Source organism: Rhopalosiphum padi, chromosome 3, assembly GCF_020882245.1.
Source record: "Rhopalosiphum padi isolate XX-2018 chromosome 3, ASM2088224v1, whole genome shotgun sequence".
Taxonomy (NCBI): Eukaryota; Metazoa; Arthropoda; class Insecta; order Hemiptera; family Aphididae; genus Rhopalosiphum; species Rhopalosiphum padi.
The window spans coordinates 74,811,635-74,834,347 of NC_083599.1; the positions used below are offsets into that span (position 1 = coordinate 74,811,635).

At 27.5% G+C, this 22,713-nt stretch overlaps 1 protein-coding gene across 1 annotated transcript; it reads left to right on the top strand.

Moving 5' to 3' along the window:
* Positions 1-5,611: 5,611 nt before the first annotated feature.
* On the top strand, positions 5,612-7,196 carry LOC132925669 (E3 SUMO-protein ligase ZBED1-like). The gene is made up of 2 exons (XM_060990041.1): positions 5,612-6,795; positions 6,862-7,196. The coding sequence occupies exons 1-2, from the start codon at positions 5,862-5,864 to the stop codon at positions 7,194-7,196; spliced, it is 1,269 nt and encodes a 422-aa protein (XP_060846024.1). The 5' UTR covers positions 5,612-5,861.
* The last annotated feature ends 15,517 nt before the right edge of the window (positions 7,197-22,713 follow it).

A 22,713-nucleotide genomic window follows, 5' to 3' on the forward strand; every position in this document is an offset into this window, starting at 1 on the left:
TACTCTATATTATTATTTATTACCTATAAATAAAAATAATAATATGATTAAAACGTATAACTGAATCTCCATGAGTATATCTATATAATAGCATTGTAATAATTAATAAAACACTTATTGTGCTATTTAAGAAAAAATAAAATAAAACTAAATAATATTGTACAGTCAATTACTCATATTATGGATAACAATATCCCATGTCGGAAGACGGAAATTATTTAGATAATAAATAATTATTGATACTTGGAAATAATTATTATGTTGAATATTATTATCACTAACCAATTAATAACTGTAAAATTTAATGTACCTAATCCGTTCAAATAAATTATACAGTTTAAAATGTAATTATTTTAATTATATTTGTTACAATATATTATAACAAAAATTATGGAATTTATCCCATATTTGACTTTTCCAAACGTATTTTCAACAGATATCGTGTTATAATTGTGTTTAATCATTATCTGATGCTTCTGTAAATATATATTATCAACTATCAAACTATGTACATAATATTACGAATAACTGTATATAGTATAATGCTAAGAATTATTAGTGTAACTTGAAATTTTAAATTTGTATAGATGTACATACAAATATAATGTGTATACTATGTATAAATTTTTTTAAGTATGATATATACCTATTATTGGAGTCAAAATTAAAATCATCGAAACTAAACGTTTAAATATGAAACACTTAGTTATTTTCACAAACCATATCTTATAAATACAGATAATCGTTATTCATTTCTGTTTTATTGCGATTGGTAATTTGCGCATGTACTCAAAACGTGTTATACATTTATGGCTTTATGTACCCAAATGTGTTCTACATTGTATTTGTTTTTTTCTAATAGCTCCCTTAAACCTAAATTTCACATTTTAACACATTATGGTCGCTTACTTCTTAAAAATGGTCCTATTTCACTTATTTCCTCATTAAGATATGAAGCAAAACACAAAGTTTTAAAGGTATATGCCAACACTATACCATGTAGAATAAATTTAGAACATACATTATCACACAAACTTCAAATAGCAATGATTCATCGTTTTCTAGTTCAAAAAGGGCTGGAACTAGATTTAAAAATGAGGTCATGTTTAAAAATGATTACTGCTGAAGATTTCAATATCGATTTTTTTAATTCATTCCCTAATGAATTAAAAAGTGATACATTTTCAGTTTCATGGGTCAATTTTAAAGGAGTTAAGTATAAACCTGGAATGTTATTAATAATTGATATTGATTTAAACGGTTGTATTTTTGATGAGATACTTAATATACTTGTTAACAAGTCTAGGATGCCATATTTAGTGTGTAAATTATTTTTAACAGTGGGTTTTGATAGCCATTTTTATGCTTATGAAATTAAAAAATATAATGAAAGAGAATCTAACCTTATTGGTTGTTATTTAAAAGATTTAAAATATTCTACCCCAACTATTCTTCGTGTTCTTGAAAATGGTAAGTTATTTGCAAGTTTAAGATATGCATTATAAATAATTATTTATGATTCTTATTATCTATGCAGGCAGGTAGGTTGCTTTAAGGCTACAAACTAGCTTTATTAGGTAGGTACCTATTTGTTTATTATGTATTACGTTTTTATTATATTATATTTTTAAAATTTACATTAATATTGTATGAGTAAAATGTTAATTTGAAAAATTATATATGCTTATGTACTTATTTATCTATATGGAATAAAGTAAACTGTTAATTTTTTATTTATGGCTTGATTTGTGTTGTCAAAAATGCAAGTATTCATATTATGAATATATAATATTATATAATGGAGATATGCTGTATACTGGTTGAATGGACTAAATCCTTTTTTCTATATATATCAGTGCACATATATTATAATTATAATTATACTGGGACTACACTAATGATGGATTTGATTTATCATCAGGTTGTTGTTATTTTAACAATTTGATAATAAATTCTAGAGTTAATTTAGCTTTTGTTGATACAAATTACATAACTATTTATTAGTGTTATTTCTACAACAATCTTCAAATTTCAAATTTACACCTTATGGACTATTTTTAACATTTAATAGTTGCTATTTCTACATTTAACTATAGTAGTAACTAATTGTTTCAAAGTTAATGTGACTGTTATAATACTATATTTTAACATAAGTTGTTGTTATTTTAACAATATACTATGACTATGGTCAAAACGAATTAATTAAGTGTTTATTCTACACTTGACGTTTAAGTGCAGACGTGTTGGTGTTGTATCAACACCAAACTCGTCTAAGCTGGAAAATAACGTGCAAATGTGTATAATATTAACAGTTAACACCATTTAGTATTGAATCGACTGCAATTTTCTAAGTGTGCACTCAGACTGTAGTGAAAGCAGTGGCGGCTCGTACATATGTCGCACTCCCTACAAAAATTAAGAATTTATAGTACAAATATATTATTTACAAAATAAATAGGTACATATTTTAGTACATAGTATATTATACATTAACAATTGGATGTTTTGGCTAAAATAAATGTCCGCCACCGATCCCCTTAAATATATTTTTAATTATTATAAAAATTATTTTCATAATTTATTAGAATATCGTTACGAACTCGCGATGTTATTATACGTGTATATGGATACTGCCATACTGGATAGCTATATAGGCCTATGCAACGCTGCAGCTTGTGCGACATTTTGAATCGCACATAAAAATATCGGTTTCCCGTATAAACTATAGATATAATATTAATATACGAGTAATAAAGTAATAATAAGATTATCACGATGACGCGGCGACTATAGAAGCTTATGATGTGTGGTGAATTTTGTCGCTCAAATCGGACGGCAACGACGCGCGACGTGTTTAATTTTAAATTATTATTTTATCATTTTAATTTTTTGTGTGATGTATTATAGTTCTTAAATTTTTTCATCGCACTCCTGTGCTAAACTACTACGAGTCGCCACTGTAGTTAAGACTCCAAATTGATATATAATATAGTTAAGAATATTATCTGTGAAATATCGTTTTTATTTTTTTAATATTACTTATACGAAAAAATGTCTTATTGTTTCAAAATCCATTATTCTTGAACTTGTATAACTTTTTTTTTAGTTACAATATTTAAAAAATAAAAACGATATTTTACAGCCAAAGTTCTCCTTTTTATGTGATGCAAGTTTTTTTTTTTTTTAGTTATTAGTTATTAGTTATTACTGTAGCCTTCTCGGTTTTTTCTCAAAACAGTTTTTGCCATGTCTTACATTTGTAAGACGGAGACAACATATTCGGGTATACTTAGCGTCTTCTTAGTAATATAATAATAATAGTAATAATTATGTTTATTCAAATAATTAAATAATTGAATAAAACGGGCCTAGGCCCAGTGGTAGATAGTACTTAAAATTACACTATGACTAATATATATACAGAAATAATAATAACTAAAATAATAAACTGTACAACTTATAAAAAGATTAAGCTCGTGTTTTTATTAATATTAAAATATTAATATTTTACTTCAATTTTCAATTGAAAATATTCTATTAACGATATTCTTTTTTTTTTCAAAAAGATTTTCAATCTTTTTTAAGGATTTATCGTTTAGTTAAATATTCTTTCAGCTTTAAAAAATTGTTTTTTGATTTATAATAACCGAGGACTAATATATTGTTTAACGGTGCCCATATAGATAATCAATCAGAGGAAAAAATAGCCAACTGTGTTCATTATTGTATTCTTTTTGGATAAAATATTTTTTTGGCGTAGATACGGTTTTAATGAAATATTTTTGTACATTTTATTCGTGAGGACAACATACTTATATATTGCGTTTTTCACTGGAAATTAAATTTAATTGTTTAAAATTCCTGTTTTACTGCCATCACGTTTCCATGGGTGTGTCAAATACACATTAGCTGTCTAGACGAATTTAATGTAAATATAATAGTAAGTTTTGCTCGATAAGGATAGTGGATACTAGTGATGGGCAGCACCAACTAATGACTATCGACTTAGTCGGTAGTAAACAATAAGAAAATAAGTCGGTTATTAACACTGACTAATCACTACCGAATAAAAAACCAACTAACGAATAATAAACCAACTAATGAATCATTTTTCATTTTTCTAATGAATAAATGAATAAAATATAAATAATCAAATAATTATCTTATGAAAATAAACACTAGTTATTACCTACCAGGCTACCAAAATAAAATCCAGCTGAAATAACACATAAATAGAACGATATTAGATTATCAGAGCCTATTAATATTTACCAAACTATTTATAGAAAACAATGAGTTAATTCCGTCCGTCTTTATTTTATTTGGTCATTTTTATTTATTTTGGTAATCAGTAATCACTAATCGCTCAGTCAGTACTCACTAGTTGACTAGTGACTACTGACTACTCAGTATATCGTGGTCCGCAATATTTTAAAGTTTAAACAATCATGTCCAGAAAAAATACGTCGGACGTTTGGAAATACTTCAAAAAATTGCCAAACACCCCAAATGAAGCAGTTTGCTTAATTTGTTCAACCCATTATAAACATGGTCATGGGACATCTAATTTGCACGAACATTTGCGGCGTGTTCATCAATCCAAATTAGATGCTGATAAACGCAATGCAGAATTAGAAAAAGATTTAGATATGTCAAGTAGTAACCAACCAAGTAGTTCAAAAACCTTAAATTATGGTAAGTACTAACTACTAAGTAGTATGCTAAAACTATAATTCGCCTAGTGTAAATAATAAGAAATTAGTTAGTTAAAAATTATATTTAATTGGAAAAATTAATGTAGGGGAGAGTGTAAGTTGTACCTTGGACCGCAGTCCGCAATACCGCATGTACCTTGGTCCATTTTTTTATTTTTTTTAAAAATAAAATTATCTCAAAAGGCAGTTGATTTAGGATTTGGAAAAAAAATACTCATGTATAGATTTATTATATCTACAATATTTATAATATGCATTAACGTGAAATATTAACAATTTGAGCTGTTAGGGGACATTTAATAAAAATGGTCCCAAGGTACAACACTCTCCCCTATTATTTATTACTTTTTATAATATTTATTATAGACTACAAAATAAATATTTTTATAATTAAATTTACTAATATATTCCAATTTATAAATGAAACAGATCAAGAACCGGACCAAGAACAGCCACCTACCAAAAAAACCAAGCAATTGTTGTTATCAAAACGGTAAGAAATTAATTATTGCACTTGTTTAATTATATACAAAATTTATTAATATTAAATTTTGGACAAGTTTTAATACTTCACACTTCACAGCAGTAGAGGTGGAGTAATTTAGTTCTTTAAATATTATAGACTATTATAGTACTTCATTGCACGGGTACATTGTACAACTATACAACATTTTATATATTTAGTGTTTACATTATATTTTTAATTTTTTTTTTTTTAAATTTTAACATTTATTACTATCAAATAAAAATTTATTTTTTTCTTTGACAGTATTATAAAATATTGTATATTTTGTTATTAAATTACCAAAATTCCAACTTACATGGAGGTGCTTAAAAATAATTATTTCCTCCATAAAATATTTTTATACATTTTATTTTAATATTTTATTGTACTTCCAAATATTCTCTAATGTATTGAGTATTCGCTAACCCCTAAAACATGCTTTTTAATGCAAAGTAAATTTTTTCCTATGAAGTTGGCATTTCACGAATCGTTAAGAAATCTTACTCCCATTTAACTGCATAGGCCATAAATACCTACTACCTCTAATTATCAATTTAAAAATAATAATTATTATTTGTATTTAATGTAACAGATTTAACGAACCATCAACAAAACAAAAAAATGACTTCATATCTATTATAATGGATATGATAGCAGGAGATTTACAACCCATTTCATACTTGGAAAATAATGGTTTTCGAAAAATTGTCAGTTTTTTAGATTCCCGTTATTTGGAGCATATTCCTAGTCGTCGTACCCTTACTAGGAAAATAATGCCTGACATTTATCAATCTACCAAAGTAAAAGTGCAACAAATGTTAATTGAATCTAATTATGTTGCCATTACATCAGATATTTGGACATCTTTAAATGCTGATTCTTTTTTAACAGTTACTGCTCATGTATATAATACAAATTATGTACTGAAAACATTTGTACTAACAACAGAAAAACTTAATAAAAATCATACAGCACAATACTTATATGAAACATTGATTGAAATATTTGAAGAATGGAAAATAATTAATAAAGTAGTAGCTATTGTAACCGATTCTGGTGCTAACATAAAGGCTGCAATAAAAAAAATGAATGGCATACCTCATATTCCATGTACTGCACATAAGTTGAACTTAGTGGTGACAAACGCACTAAAAATTCAGTGTGGTGCAGATGAAAGTGACGTAGATAACAATATTGGTTGGGATGGAGTTAACGATTTAAACATTTTATTAAAAAAATGTCGTTCAATAGTAACATTTTTTAAAAAAAGTGAAATTGGACATCGCTGTTTACAAGACAAGTTAAAACAACTAAGTTTACCCGATTTGAAATTAAAGCAAGATGTGTCAACCCGTTGGAACAGTAGCCTCTTAATGCTTGAAAGGTTGGTAACATTAAAAGAACCACTTACTTGTGTCATGATGTCGCTAAAGGATGGTCCAACAATGCTCCTACCAATGGAATGGAGAATTATAGAGGATATTATACCACTGCTAACACCATTTAATTTAATGACAACAGAACTTTCAGGAGAAAAATACCCAACACTTGCCATGGTTATACCTTTAGTGAGAGGTATTAAAATTTATTATAAATTTAATTTTTTATAGTATGTCTAATTATTAACAAACTTTTTTGTAGGTGTGAATATTGCTCTTAATTCTAAAATAATGGAGACAGAATTAGGTGTAGCATTAAAAACTAAATTGATAAAAAATATGTCAGATCGTTTTAATCTGATTGAAGATAATGATGTTTCACCTTGTTTTTCAATTTCAACAGTTCTTGACCCAAGGTTTAAGAAAGTAGCTTTTACAAATATAGAGTTGGCCAATAAAGCTATACAGAGTATAAATAATGAATTAGCTGCATCAATTGGTAATGAACTAATGAATAATGATTATTTGAGAACCCACTGGCTACTGCCTACTACCTATTATTTTCATATATATGCTAACCTTAATATTATTTTCTAAGGAGAAAACAGAGAGCATTCAGCACCCATAGTAAATCATGAACCCCAAGAAAATCAATGCTCTGACTTATGGGCATTTTTGGCAACTGAAGTAGAAGAAGAAAGGACAACTTTAACGTCAAACACAACCGCGCAAACACTTATAAATCAATATATAAGTCTTCCTCTGGAAAAACGGTCAAGTATTCCACTAGATTTCTGGATCAAACATCAGTCACTTCTGGACTCATTATTTAAAATAGCTGTGAAATACTCTATAATTCCAGCGACTTCGGTTCCCTCAGAAAGAGTTTTTTCAAAAGCAGGGGAAATAATGAGTGCCAAAAGGAATCGGCTAGATCCAAAAAATTTAGATGTTTTAATTTTTTTAAACAAAAATTTAAAAGAATTAGCATAGACATAATATTGCTATGCTATTGTCTTTTTGTGTTTTATTTAAATAAAAGATAAAATTTCATTACTATAAAAAGTACTTACAATATTTTTTCTTGTAAAAATATCTAATTATGCTAATGAACCATTAAATACATTTATTTATTAGCTTTAAGATAAATATTTATTTTTGGTGGTAATATCATAAGTTGACAAATTTCTCCTTTAGTTATTTAGTCGGTTTTCGTTAGTTACCTAGTTGTTTTTTTAAAAGTCATAAGTCGTTAGTCGTTTTTCGATAGTTTATAGTCATTAGTCGTTTTTTGTTAGTGTTAGTCATTGAGCAGTTTGTTAGTTGGCCATGATAATTGTAAATTTGTAACCAACTGTTAGTCGGTTTTTTGTAGTAAAATATAACTATTAGTCGGTTATTCAAATTATTCGGTTGTGCCCATCACTAGTGGATACCCAAGAAATAATAACGCGTGTATAAATATATAGTCGCTTATATATAAACGTCGTCTAATAGAAATTTAAGTTCCGTAAAAGAATACGGGCACATTTTAGCAACGCTAAGTGCATGCGTACACAGGATAATTAATATAATAGTACATGGTTTGCTTACAGTATGAATACTAAATTACATATTATTATTTTTATCGTGTTACATTTATAAATATATTATTATTATCATTATTATTATATATTTATATATTATAATATTTAAACTATAAAATATCAACTTATGTACGAGTAGGTACCTTAACACAGCAAAAATAAGTTGAAAAATAAAAATATAATATACGTAAAAGTTTTAAGTTTCCACGAATACTGTTTTTAAATTATAACGATATAATAAAAATCGTTATTTATCGTTTAAATAAGTAATTTAGTACAAATTTGAACTTAGAATTTCTACGAAAAATAATTGTCACATTTACTTTTCAATTGCAAATAATGTCATTAAATTTTTTTTTAACATTTATAAGACAAATATATAATCTGTAATAACAGTTACAATATAAAGATATGAGTGATGAAAAAAAAGAATAATTACCCAGCAGTATAACACTCAGATAAAATAAAAAATCAAGGTATATCTTTTATTTATAAACTCACAACACATTTTATAAAGAAATATAATATAGTACCTACTTCTAAGTTTAGTAAAATATTTACCATTAACTATATTTAAAAATTCACTTTGAATTATATTAGGTATATAGGACTTTTAATAGTTCACCAACTTAACCAAATAACTTTTAAAAACAAATAATTTTTCACTAATATAATAGTACATAAATATTAATGTGACAGTGTGTTTTATTCGTAAATTATACATAAAAAAAAATTTGTAGGTATTTGGTTAAGTATTTACGTTAATACGTATAAATAAAAGTAAATCATTGGCGGCGTATATGAAAAATGAAAGGTGACATTTCAAATCGTACTATTTCCTATAATAAAAATGAGATAAAACGCACCAACTCCTAATATTTTGACAAAGCGAACTATATTCATATTATTTCAGTTTGCACTATATTATAAATATATATACATAATAACAAACGAAATTAAAGTAACATAAAATGTACTATTTCCAGTTGTTTTAAAATACATAAAACCTTTTTTGTAGATTTTTAATAATTAATTAATTTAAACGATGTATTTATTTCTATTTGTACATCTGACATTTTGACAACATTATCGTCATACACTGTCATCGAGTACCTATTGTTATTATTGATAGTAAATTGTGCTTAAAGTTTAGATGATCGGTGATATCACCTATCTTATTATTATATTGATTATTCATCTAAAAAAAATAGATAGAAAGAATTTATATTTAATCCAATATATTAGTGAATAGGTTTCTATCAGCAATGATGTAATGCAACACAACAATAATTAATTAATTAATGTAAATTTAATAATACAATAAATTATAAAATTAGTTATTTATACATGGACACATAAAGGTACATGCCTACTAGGTAACTATCAGGAAACCTACTAGATTATGAAAATTTAAAAGTTGTAATATTTTACATAGCTATAATTCACTTTAAAATTATAATATCAATAAAAGCAGCCTATGTCATTTTCTAATATTCTTGCCTATAAATTTGATAATAGGTAAATTTACTCTAATATTAACTATACTCTAATTTACACTAACATCACAGAATGTGTTCTACAGTACTCAAATTTTTTATGATGTACATTAGGCCGGGGTTATACATGGCGTATTCGGATGAAAACGCGGCGTATTACGCCCATCGTGTATAATAGTTACTCCGATATAAGACAATGAATCTTGAATTCGACGGAAAACGCGGCGGAATATGCCATATATAGCCCCAGCCCAAGGCCTTACTGCCTGTACCAACTGTAGCCGCACTCGGCTTTAATATTAAATAGTAGTGAATATTAAGGCGCCTTTACGGCAGGAAGGTAGGCCACCCAAGGTGCTGCACTACCAACCAGATAAATAATAAGGAATAGTGAAAAGTAATAATATAATATAGTATGTATAATAATAATTGATTTTTATGCAAACAGTAGTGTATAATTAAACAAATGTAAATTGTTAAAAAAAATGAATAACGTAGTATGTATAATAATTGAGTTTTGACAGTGAAAGTGTATAATTAATTAAATAAATGTAAATACTGTAAACAATAATAATATCAGGCCTCACAATGGCTCAGGTAATGAGGAACAATACAATTTTTTAATGGTGAATAATAAGTAACAGCCCGTCGGCTATAAAGAAAAATTAAATATATAATATAACACAATTAATGGTCGACCAATACTCACATGTGGCTATGTCAGGTAATGCGCGCACCGGTTACGTAATAATAATTTAATACAATAAAAAAATGACAACCGCGTGCGCGATTAGCTAGCCACAGCCACCAACGATGAATTCAAACACAAAGCACAGACGTGCACACAGCAGGAGTAGAAGAATACGAAAACCACGACTCACAATGACTGTTGGTAACAATAATGACTACCCTAGACTGGGGAAATAAAATATGAAAATGTTGACAATATAAATTGTTCGAACGATATTTACCAACAACCAATTCACGAAATCACAGACAACGTGGTTTTCGACAGCGGACAATGGACAACACGGAGCTCTTCACCACAGCAAAACGACGAAAAGAAAAGAGAACGAGCCGGTCTGTCACACGGTTTTAACGAACCGGTCCCGAAGACAAAAGAAGTACGAAACGAAAGCTCAGTGCCATCTACACAAATGAAAACACGCGAACTTATGGAACTGTCGGTGACACTGAGGTGAATGACTTGAAAAAATACACAAAACATAACCGAATTTATTTCAACCGCACACACATGACACGAAATAACGAAAAACATTTTAAACGAAAACGAGATAACGGCCGCACGCACGCACCGGACGGTTATCACACAACAGTTGTTGTCAACCGCACCGCGGTGCCACACGATACGAACCGATACCTCAACACGAAATTGACAGAACGAAAACCCCGCCGAAAGACTGTATACCAATGTTGGCGACAACACGTTCATTAATCATTCCCGATATTCTTTTGTATTGCGATAGTGAGTTTATCTGCGTATTTTTCTACTATAGAGGACAATATTATTATAACACTACTTCTGTCTTCTGTTATTTTATACCTACTACTAAAATGTATAGATTAGTTGACCGTCGACAATTAATTGACACTAACACTGACACTGTAATAACGCAATAGCATATATTATACAGAAAATCATAAGTGAGTACGAACTTATTTAAAAGTTAAAAAAACTTATTTCAATAAAATGTCGTCTAAAAACTAAACTATTAAAAAAATTTTTTTACCTATTCAAATTTCAAATGTTAATCAAACTAGTACCTTTAAAGAAAATGTATCAACTAAAAGACCACTTTCACCTAATGATGTTACTGATATTAGTGCAAAAAAATCTATGTATGATTTAGCAACTTCGTCTTCGTCCTTAACTTATAATAATTATGATATCAGTTAATTCTGCAACAAAACAGTTTTTAATATTTATTTTTATAATTTTTTTTTGAATATAGTATATATACTGCATAAACATAATATAATATAAACCATTTGTTTTTATAAAAATAAAAATAATACATTTGAAATACATATTATTTTTAGGACCCCCCCAGAAAAATTTTGAAAATCCGCCACTGCTCTCAATCTCAATTTTTTCTATATTATTGACACACTCTTTACCGGCTTTACTCCTCTAGATCTTAAAATATTTGTATTAAATGTTTATATTTGAATATTTGATGATAGAGTATAGGTACTCTCAAAAAAATAAATGAGAACACCACTGAATATATAATTAATTAGTTAAATAAATGTATTTTATTTTAACATTTAACAATTTAAAAATACCAATTATATATAATTTAATTTAATATTTACATTTAGGATTAAGTAAATAAATATATCAAAGGTCATATAAATAAATCCTTTGTAAGATGTAATGATATATATAATATAACATTATTAAATAATAAATTAAATATAATTTAATGTTACATTCACATTTAGGATTAAGTAGATAAATAATATACTATCAAAGGTCACATAGATAAATGTTTTGTAAGATGTAATGATATATACAATATATTAATTTTCATATACTAATATTAAATTAGAACATACCTTATTTTTAACTCATTACAATAAACTAGCTGACCCGGCAAACGCTGTTTTGCCAAAAAGAAAATACTCTTAAAAAAAAACTGCAAAAAAGTTTTGATAGGTACCTTGGGCGGGTTCACCACTCTTTAAATGACACCTTAACCCATTCGGCCTACTGTTGGAATTATGGGAGTTCAACTACACCTCTGTTATGTACAAATATAATATTTATATAACGTATGTATAAATAAATTGTATACATAGACAGTCGAATCGCAATAACTCGAAGTTGAAGGGAGATAAAAATTAGCTTTGAGATATCTAACTTGAATTGATATTAATTTATATTTATAGAAGAATAAAAAAAAAATTTGAGTTATCGCCACTCGAGTGTTTATTATACATATATGGACAAATATCATGGGCAATTTGTATGTATATATGTTACTATAAATGTCCGCAATTGGTGAATGTTAAAAAATTATAATAATTTATACATTTTCATCAGAATTTTGGTCAATGCTGACATAAACAGTTTTGGTTAATGTTAACATAGGTATTCGCACATATTGTTATAGTATAATACTATAGTTGAATACTTAAATATATAATAGAAAATAGAAACAACAAATTATTATTATTATTAATTAATAATAAATTATTATATATATTTGTATTATTTAAATTATGATTATTTTACTATACAAAAACTATTATTTTTAAAAAAATGGGGAAAATTATTCTACTCATTATAACATTAACTGTTATGTTATGTTAACATTGACATAAACTGTCATGACATTGTGTACTACATAAAATTCCAAAATTTCTACAATCTAACTTTTTGAGGTGAATTTGATGCAGGTGCTTGCTTTAAGGAAATTTGTTGATCCCTTTGTGCACCAGTAATTGATATTAAATTTTCTTTACACATTGAAAACTGATTGCTAGTGTATAATTGATTTATAATATCATTTTTGGTACCTAATTTATAAAAATCATTATCTACTTTATCTAATAAATAATAATACTAGTACTACAGCTAAAATATTTTGGAGATCCATTTTACTACGATCAACATCTAGAACTTGAATACAGATAGTTTCTCCAACGTTTATATATTAATATGTTTGAATATCAACAAGATCTATTTGATATCGGAAATTCAACTTTGAGCTTATTAAAGGCTTTACAACAATGCCTTTTCTGAGTGTTTTTTAATTTGTTTACCTTTGAACTCCAATACTGTATAACAATTACATACATGTAATATTTTTGTACCTTTATTGCAATTATTTAATCATCTGAGGTTAAGTTACTTACTCTTCTGTTATCCCTAAATTAGATAAAATATTATGGACATTATCAACATTTACTAATCGTTGTATTAATTTCGACATTCACTAATGAATGTTTAACTAAAATACAAATTTAATCAATATGTCAACATTCAGCAATGACTTTGGTGTACTGCGACATTATTTATCCGGTAACTGTCAACATTCACCAATTGCGTACATTCATTGTAATATATATTTTAAATTAATTAATACATAAAATACATTTTAAATTATAGCATATATTTCCTTCTGTTTTTTTCTTTAGTTTGATTTATTAATATTATTTTTTAATATGCATTTCTTAATTTTATTTTTTATAAATTTAACAGTATTATAAAATATTATATTATGATACCTATGAAAAACATAACTACTTATTATTTTCGATTTTATTAATTAAATCAAATTATATAACTTGTTGTGTGCAAAATTATCTAGTGATAATGCGTCTACCATAGATATGTATATTATAATAATAAAATACAAACACTGTAATGGTGTTTCATACCATTATACCTACATATATATATATATAAATATGTAATATATGTTAATATAGTGAAATATTACTTTTCCATCATAATCATTACCTGTTATTTATTATTATTATTATATCAGTTTTGAAAATAGTGCAGAGTGATACTGTATGAACTCATCTAAAAGAATTTTAAGAATTTTATCCAGATGGAGTGTTAACAAGAAACCTATACGACTTAACATTGCTAAAATTTGTGATACACATGGCAATCTGAGTAAAGAAATTATAGTGGTATGGAATAATGAATAAATAGCAAAATTATTCAAAATGGTCATTTAAATATGTAAGTATTTATTGGGTTTAGTTATTATTTAATGTTTTTAATTTGTTTATACGTTGGTAAACCTTTTTTAGTATACTAAATTTTAAAAGTACGCTTTTGAAATTATATCCAAGCCAATTTGTTCTTGTATTAGAGCTATTTGGATTATTTCAATATACAGTATTTAAGAGACTCCAATCTAAATAAGAAATAATTATGATTAATGGTTATAGATACAGTTACATTAAATATATATATATTTATCATATTTTTTTATTTTAGTGGTTGTGTATTCAGAATCTTCTGGATAAATTTACTCCATGTATGGTATCAAATGTAGCAAATGAAACTTGTAAAAATCTGTCATTTGAAATTGGATCCATCCTGATGTTTGAAGATTGTACATCAAAGCAGCTATTCTGCCTATTCTTCACATTTACAATGTTTTTTTAATAAAATGTTGCTCTTTTAAAATTTATAAAAATATATAGCATTGATTTTAAAATATACAGATAAATCATGCATTAGACAATAGTAATGGCCGATTCTGTACTGTTAGCTGCCTTACAGTCTTGTTATTGTTGTTGTTGTAAGCTCAATAGGAAACTAACTTGCTTTAGTAGGAGCATTGTTATTCAAACAATTTTCCGGGGACAATAAAAAAAATAATATTGTTTCCATCTATTTTTATTATTTTTTTTTATTTGAAATTAATACTGGATTTGGCAATAAATGTCTGTATTTTAATTATTAATCAAATAACCTGGCTTAAATATGTTCCAATTCCCTACAGACAGAATAATATCTGAAATCTGGTAATTGTACTTACTAGCTACTGTTCATTTAAAAATATTAAATTACTAAAATAGTTTGTGATTGCAGATAAAATATAACTTATACGACACCAACAATACCTACTGACTAATTAATAAACAACATTTTACTCACCGAAAACTACTATTCTATTGGCTTACAGTGGCGGATTACATGTTTTTTTCAACACTGGGCAGTGTTTTAGCACCCCCTTCCTACCACAACATAAGTAGTCTGTATAAAATATTTCAACTTGAACTGGACAGATCGACAAACTTTTGACTGCAGTTGTGACCTATATTGATACTTTTTCTTAAAATTTTTTCCAAAAAATGAAGCTATATTATATATTGAGCTCTGCTTCAGTTATCTGCTGTTCGTTGGCCTCTACGGTCGTGTTGCATTTTTCGTTGGTCGCTTATCGCTTTTTCTATATTTATTACCTATACTCCAGTGTATATCGATATATCATTTGTTTTTTACGTACTTTATATTTATTTTATTCTTTCTCCGTCTATTTAAGATGCCCATATGCAATAAATGTTCCGTTAATATTACTAAAGCATCCTCCATACAATGCAATGATTGTGACTTAACATGGCACGCAAAATGCCAACAACTCACTAAAGAGGATATCGACTACTTAAAAGAAGCCAATAACATATGGCGATGCAGCAAATGCGCTAGCGCCAAAAGAGCCTCTTTTAGACTCGAAAATCCAACCAACATAGAAAGTAACGAACTACATGAGATCAAAGAAATTATTTTACAACTCAGGGATTGCTTTCAAAATCACAAGGACGATACAGCCAAAAATTTTGAAATTCTGAATACTAAATTCAACGCTATTGATAAAATTATCACAGAAAACCAAGCACTGAAAACACACATATCTCAATTGGAAAAACAGATTGAATCCATAGAACGTCGCCAAATCGCCAACGACATTATCATTGATGGTGTCCCCGAAAATAAAAATGAAAACTGCGCAATACTTATTAAAAATATTGGTAAACAGCTAAGCGTAAACATAAATGACTCTATGATTAATGATTGTCATAGAATTGGTTTTAACCATAATAATACGCGCCCTAGAAGAATCCTAGTCAGCTTTAGTAACCACCAACTTAAAGTTGATTTTCTCAAAGCTCGACAAATATTTAGGAATTTCTCTAGTAAATATATTGACATCCAACCGGATGTACCCATATATATTAGAGAAAACTTAACAACCAAGGGAAATAAATTATTCAAAGAAGCCAGAGACCTAAAAAAACAGCTTAACTTTCAATTTGTGTGGACAAAAAACGCCATAATCTTCTTACGCAAAAACGAAACAGATAAGATAATACGTGTCGACAGCGAGGACACAATTCAAAACATCAAAGGACAATATGAAGATTTAAACTCCTACAACAAAAATTCGTAAATACTAATCCTACATATTTATTACTGATTTACTATATATATCTTTCTCCTCAAATTGTAACTCTAATACTCATAACATACCATATAATTTGCTCTTATCTCACTAAATTACCTATCATTATTACCATGTATCAAACCTTTTATAATCGCTATTTTAATGTTAAACAATTTATCAACTATTATTATTTAATATTAGCTTTAATGGATTTATCTGTTAACACCATATTCATATCGATTCCAGAATTACAAATTACATTTAGCCAGCTTATATTACTTTCTCTCAAATCATTATTTGAACGATATCGCTATCTGCGTTTCCATAACAATAATTGGCTCTACGATCAGTTTTACGTCATAAATAACAAATTGTATATTATACCCTACACCATATTATAATGAATGATAACACTAATTACGCATTTGTTCACGAAAGAGTAAATAACGTGAACTCGGTTAGTTGCTCTTTTGATAGTCTGGATACCTTTGTATACAAACAAAACTCACTCAATATATTGACAACAAATATCTGTAGTATTAAAAAACACTTCGATGAACTATGTATTATTCTTGATAACATTGAAACCAAATTTGAAGTGATCGTTTTAACTGAAGCATGGCTAGGTTTAGATAACATATCAATTAATAACTTCGCAATAAACGGCTATACAACATACTCCACCACAAACAATAAAAATCAAAATGATGGTGTTGTAGTTTACCTAAAGGACACATTAAGTAATATCATTGTTACCGAAACCAATACACAAGCATTAACAGCACTAGAGATTTCTTTTAAGATGTCAAATATTGATTTCCTGATTTACGCGATTTATAGATCACCCAATAGTAATACAGACGTAACGCTACTCGAGCTTAATGATATACTACTTTTAAATTCCACTTTAAAAACAGCTAGTTACAAAATGTTATTAGGTGACTTAAATATTGATTTGATCAAGCATTCTAAAATACGAGAAGAGTACCTACTAGCAATGGCACAGTTCGGTTTTGCATCGCTTATCGATACCATCACTAGACCAATTTCAAATACCTGTATAGATCATATTTTTATTAAAACAAAGTCCCATGCTAACATAGTACCAATAATTGTACTCTCTAACATTACGGACCACTACCCGACAATACTTAGCTTAGGCAATATATTAGATAAAAGAAATAATATGCCAAATCCACTTAAAATATTAAAAACTGATAATCAAAAACTATCAAACTCAATTGAAAATCACAATTGGTCAGAATTACTTGAATTCACTGATGTAAATAAAGCCACTGAATATTTCACTAGCACTTTAAATAACCTAAAAAACCAAGCCTCGGCTGAAATATCCATCCCCTCAAAAACCAAAAAACTGAAACCATGGGCCACTACCGCGATTATTAACTCAATAAGACAAAGAGACCGTCTCCATTTACAAGTTAAGAAACACCCCCTTAATTTAAAATTAAAAGATTACTACGTAAAATTTAGAAACAAAATTACAAAAATAATAAAAAATGCAAAGATCCTTTACTATAAATCAGAATTATTAAAATCTGGAAATAACACAAAACTTAAATGGCAGACTATTAACAATATCTTAGCAAAAAATAAGAAATCAAGTAACCTTAAAGAATTATTAAATAACTCTAAAAACAAAAATGATTATACTGATGAAAACCCCGAATATATTCTGGCTGAAAAATTTAATAAGTATTTTACAAATGTAGCTACCGATTTAATTACGTCACTAAAAAACCGTAAAAATACCTATAATTGCACTACAAACTTCGACAACAATTCACAAAACAAAGTTTGCTTTAATAAATTCGACCCAATCACTCATACTGAAATTTTTGAAGCTATCTCTAAATTAAAAAACGGATCTTCACCCGGTCTTGATAAGATATCCTCCGATTTACTAAAAAAACATAGTTTAACATTTTGTAAACCATTAAGTCATATTTTTAATCTATGCATATCACAAAATAAAGTACCAGATGCCTTTAAAGTAGCTATAATAACCCCCATACATAAGAAAGGTCCTATCTCAGCTCTCGAAAACTTTCGTCCGATATCAGTTATCTCAAACATAGCTAAAACATTTGAAAAAATTCTAAAAAAAAAACTTATATTCTACTTAGAATCAAATAACCTTCTTTTTGAATATCAATTCGGTTTTAGACCTCATAGAAGCACGGACCAAGCAATAGCTAATGTCACAAAACTTATCTATACTGCACTCGATGAAAAAAAAAAATGTGCTACAATTTATTTAGATCTGGCTAAAGCCTTCGATACAGTGGATCACTATAAACTTCTAAATAAAACTCAGAACATAGGCATAACTGGATCGGCCTTGTCTCTCATTAAATCCTATCTAGAAAACAGAAAACAGAGGGTAAAAATAAACAGTACTATTTCTAATGAAAATACTATAAAATGCGGAGTACCTCAAGGTACTACACTATCTCCGGTTCTCTTTAACATCCATTTAAACGATATAAAATTACTTAAGTTAAATAGCAAAATAGTGTGTTATGCAGACGACACCGTACTGATCTGTGTTGGTAGCTCTTGGAATGAAGTATTAAAAAACATTGAAGTCGATCTTAAATCTATCCATAATTGGTTGAGCGATAACAGTTTATTTCTAAATCTCAATAAATCAACCATCTTACTCCACTCACTGTCTGAGCAAACTTTACCACCCATACACAATATAAAAATCCACGAATCGAACTGTAATACATTAGATAGCTGTGATTGTAACTCGGTTAGTATTGTCAAAAACTGTAAGTATTTAGGCATAGAAATGTGCTCTGATATGAAATGGATAAACCAGATTACATCCGTCACAAATAAACTAAAAAAAATGATATACATAATGAAAGAATTACGTGAAATATTGCCTTTCAAAGACATCAGAACTATATACCTAACACTATTCGAGTCAATAATATCGTATGGCATAATCGGATGGGGTGGTGCCTACAACAACGCCCTTCTAACGCTCCAGAAATGCCAAAACACTATACTCAGGGTCGCATACAAAAAAAATTGGAGATTTCCAACCGAAAAACTATTCGAAGACTTTAATGTCCTCAATATAGAACTCTTATACCTAAAAACAATCACCATATATCTGAAAAAACATAATCAGTTGGATTCTATAAACCATGGGGTGAACACCAGGTATGCAGCTAGTAATTTTTCCTTAGATTGGCCCTCTAAAACTAGTTGCCGAAAAGTTTATTATTTTTTGGGCAAACAGATACTTAACTTGATGCCCAATGATATGGTTATATTACCGTTACCCATATTCAAAAAAAAAATTAACCACTGGTTACGATATGAATATGTGTGTAAAACTAAAAATTGTATGTAACATTCTAATTCACCACTTATTTTAGTGATTTAATGTGATTTATTTATGAAAAACTCATTATCTGTATTTTAAAAATGTAACATGTACCTTAAAACATTAATAATTATTTGTAATCTAAGATAACCCATGGGCCTCCACACGAGTTTTTTTCTCAGTGAGGCCCATTAATCTGTTGATATTAATTTAAATAAAAAATAAAAAAAAAAATAATATGGCGTAATCATTTAACAAATCTTCATTTAATACCATTGGATTATCTGTATATTATAAAATTAGTGGTTATAACAGTTTTAAGTATACCAGTAATCTATTAATCACATGGTATGTAAAATATTATTAGTGCAGAATAATTGGAATTTTGGTTAATTTGAATAATAATTATGTTGAAGAAAGTGCAAAGATATATTATTAACACATAAACATAGTTTTTTAATCAAGTCAATTTGTTGAAATCTATTATAACTAATGCTGTTTTTTAAAAGTTAAAGAACATTTATTTGCAGAAATAAACACAAAATATGAACATTGTCAAATTTCTTCAAATTGTATATCTGAAATTAGATTAATTGAAGTGGATTATAAAGAATCATTCAGGAAGATCTACATAAGCTCGATGATATTGTCTGGTGATGTAATTTATAAAATCTTCAGTTTGTATATTATTTTTAAATCATTATTTATGCTTTAAAAACGGTTTTCAACTAATTATTTTTAATAGTGTACATTTATTTTCAGTGGATTTGCAGTGAAAGCAGAAAATCTTATCAATTTAAATAGTTAAATGTGAATATGGCAGTTTGTTTTAATATTTTAATCGTGTCTTAACCATACTATATTAGATATAAATATACAACTAAATGCTGTTTGGTTATTATTATTTAAATCATGAAGACAGTTTTATTTATATGCACACTAAAAAGTAAACCATACTAAAGCTAACTTTAATCAATATTACATATTACATATATAATATAAATATTAATAGTTATGGCTTTAACTAATTAAGCATACATTTTTATACTCTGAAATAAATTATAATAAAATTGGGTGTTAAAATAATCAAATGTAAAATTATGGACTCATTAAATACTTAAATAGTTTAAAAATATTTTATTATCACTTATAAATTAGAATTTATTAAATAGATAAAATAAAACAAAATTTCAGATATAAGATATTGATTATAACGTGGTATGATAAATTATTAAATCAAAACTTTAGTATACAATTAGAAAATGTTCAACTAGAAATAATAATAATATTTAAAGCAGACATAGATACTTTAAAATAAAAGAGGAAGTTTGTTTAATTTAGAAGCAAGACATTATTTGATATGACCTAAAAAATATGAAATTGACTAGCCAATATGTGTAATACACAGATGCAAACAGATCAAAAAAAAAATTAAGTTAATTATGTAAATTATGTTAAATATGTATGTAAAGAAAACAATACACAGAAATTAATAAATTAAAATTAACTTACACACAGAAAATCAAAGTGATCGTTTGGAACTTGAATTTGGCCCGCTTCATTTTTTTTTTTTATGTTTCAATGACGTGTTGTAATGCAAATTTTGTCCTATGACCCATACGTATCACAGTTTATGTGAGGTTTTCATTCTATAATGATTTAAATTTTTACAAACTCAACAATATGTATAGTCATACTTTCTGAGACTTGCTGAATTTAATGGTATGGGTATCAAACTGATCAGATAAATAATGAATGTTCTATAGATGTGTTATGATGCAAATTTTGTCCGACTATAGGCATGAGTAAAATTGCCTATACACCACGCCGCTTTATAAATTTTTTTATTTTTTTACATTAAAAATGTTTTGAAAACGAACCTGTCCGTATCTCAGTGTATCCAATACACACACACTAACGGGCTCATGTCGTAGATAATCAAAGTGACTGTTTCTAACGTGAATTTGGACCGCTTAAATATTTTAGTCGAGTTGCCTATACTTAGCGCCGTATTATGGTTATTTTGACATTAATAAAATGAAATGAATAACTTACCTAACTAGAATAACTAGCCGTCATTAGCCCAACACATCAAACACACACACGCACACACCGTTGAAAAGGAAAGTAATTATTGCAACCGTGAATTTGGTATGCTGTATCATTTTAACGTTTCATGTGTGTTATGATGCAATTTGTTTCAATGACCCTTATGTATTACAATATATGTTAGGTTTTAAATTCATTATAATTCCAATTTGGACTAACTCGATATTTTATGAGCAGTTCTACTTATTGAAAATTATACGGTCAATCTATATAATAATCCCTAATATAGGTCTCAAAATCATCAGTTAAAAATTAAATGTTTTATGTGTGTTATGATGCACATTTTGTTCTGCGGCCCACACGTATTACAGTATATGTGAGGTTTTAAATTTATGATTATTCAAATTTTCTTAAACTCAACATTATATAGAGTCATGCTTACTAAAAATTAATCGCCGAATCTAATGGTATCGGTATCAAACTGATCAGGTTACTATTGAATGTTCTATGGATATGTTTTGATACAATTTTTTTTGCAATTGAATGTATAAGTCAAATTGCCTATACAACACGCCGCTTTATAGTAATTTTAGATTTTGAGTGATGAACAATGACGTGTTTATTTTTGTGTCTGTCATCATGTTTTGGAGTAGTAATAGACAATAGTGCTTAGATTTTTGACTT

Bases quoted from the DNA above. Each gene is read 5' to 3' on its own strand.
- LOC132925669 (XM_060990041.1), top strand. From the start codon at position 5,862: ATGGATATGATAGCAGGAGATTTACAACCCATTTCATACTTGGAAAAT. The intron at 6,796-6,861 runs GTATTAAAATTT...ACTTTTTTGTAG, and splicing joins GGTTATACCTTTAGTGAGAG to GTGTGAATATTGCTCTTAAT.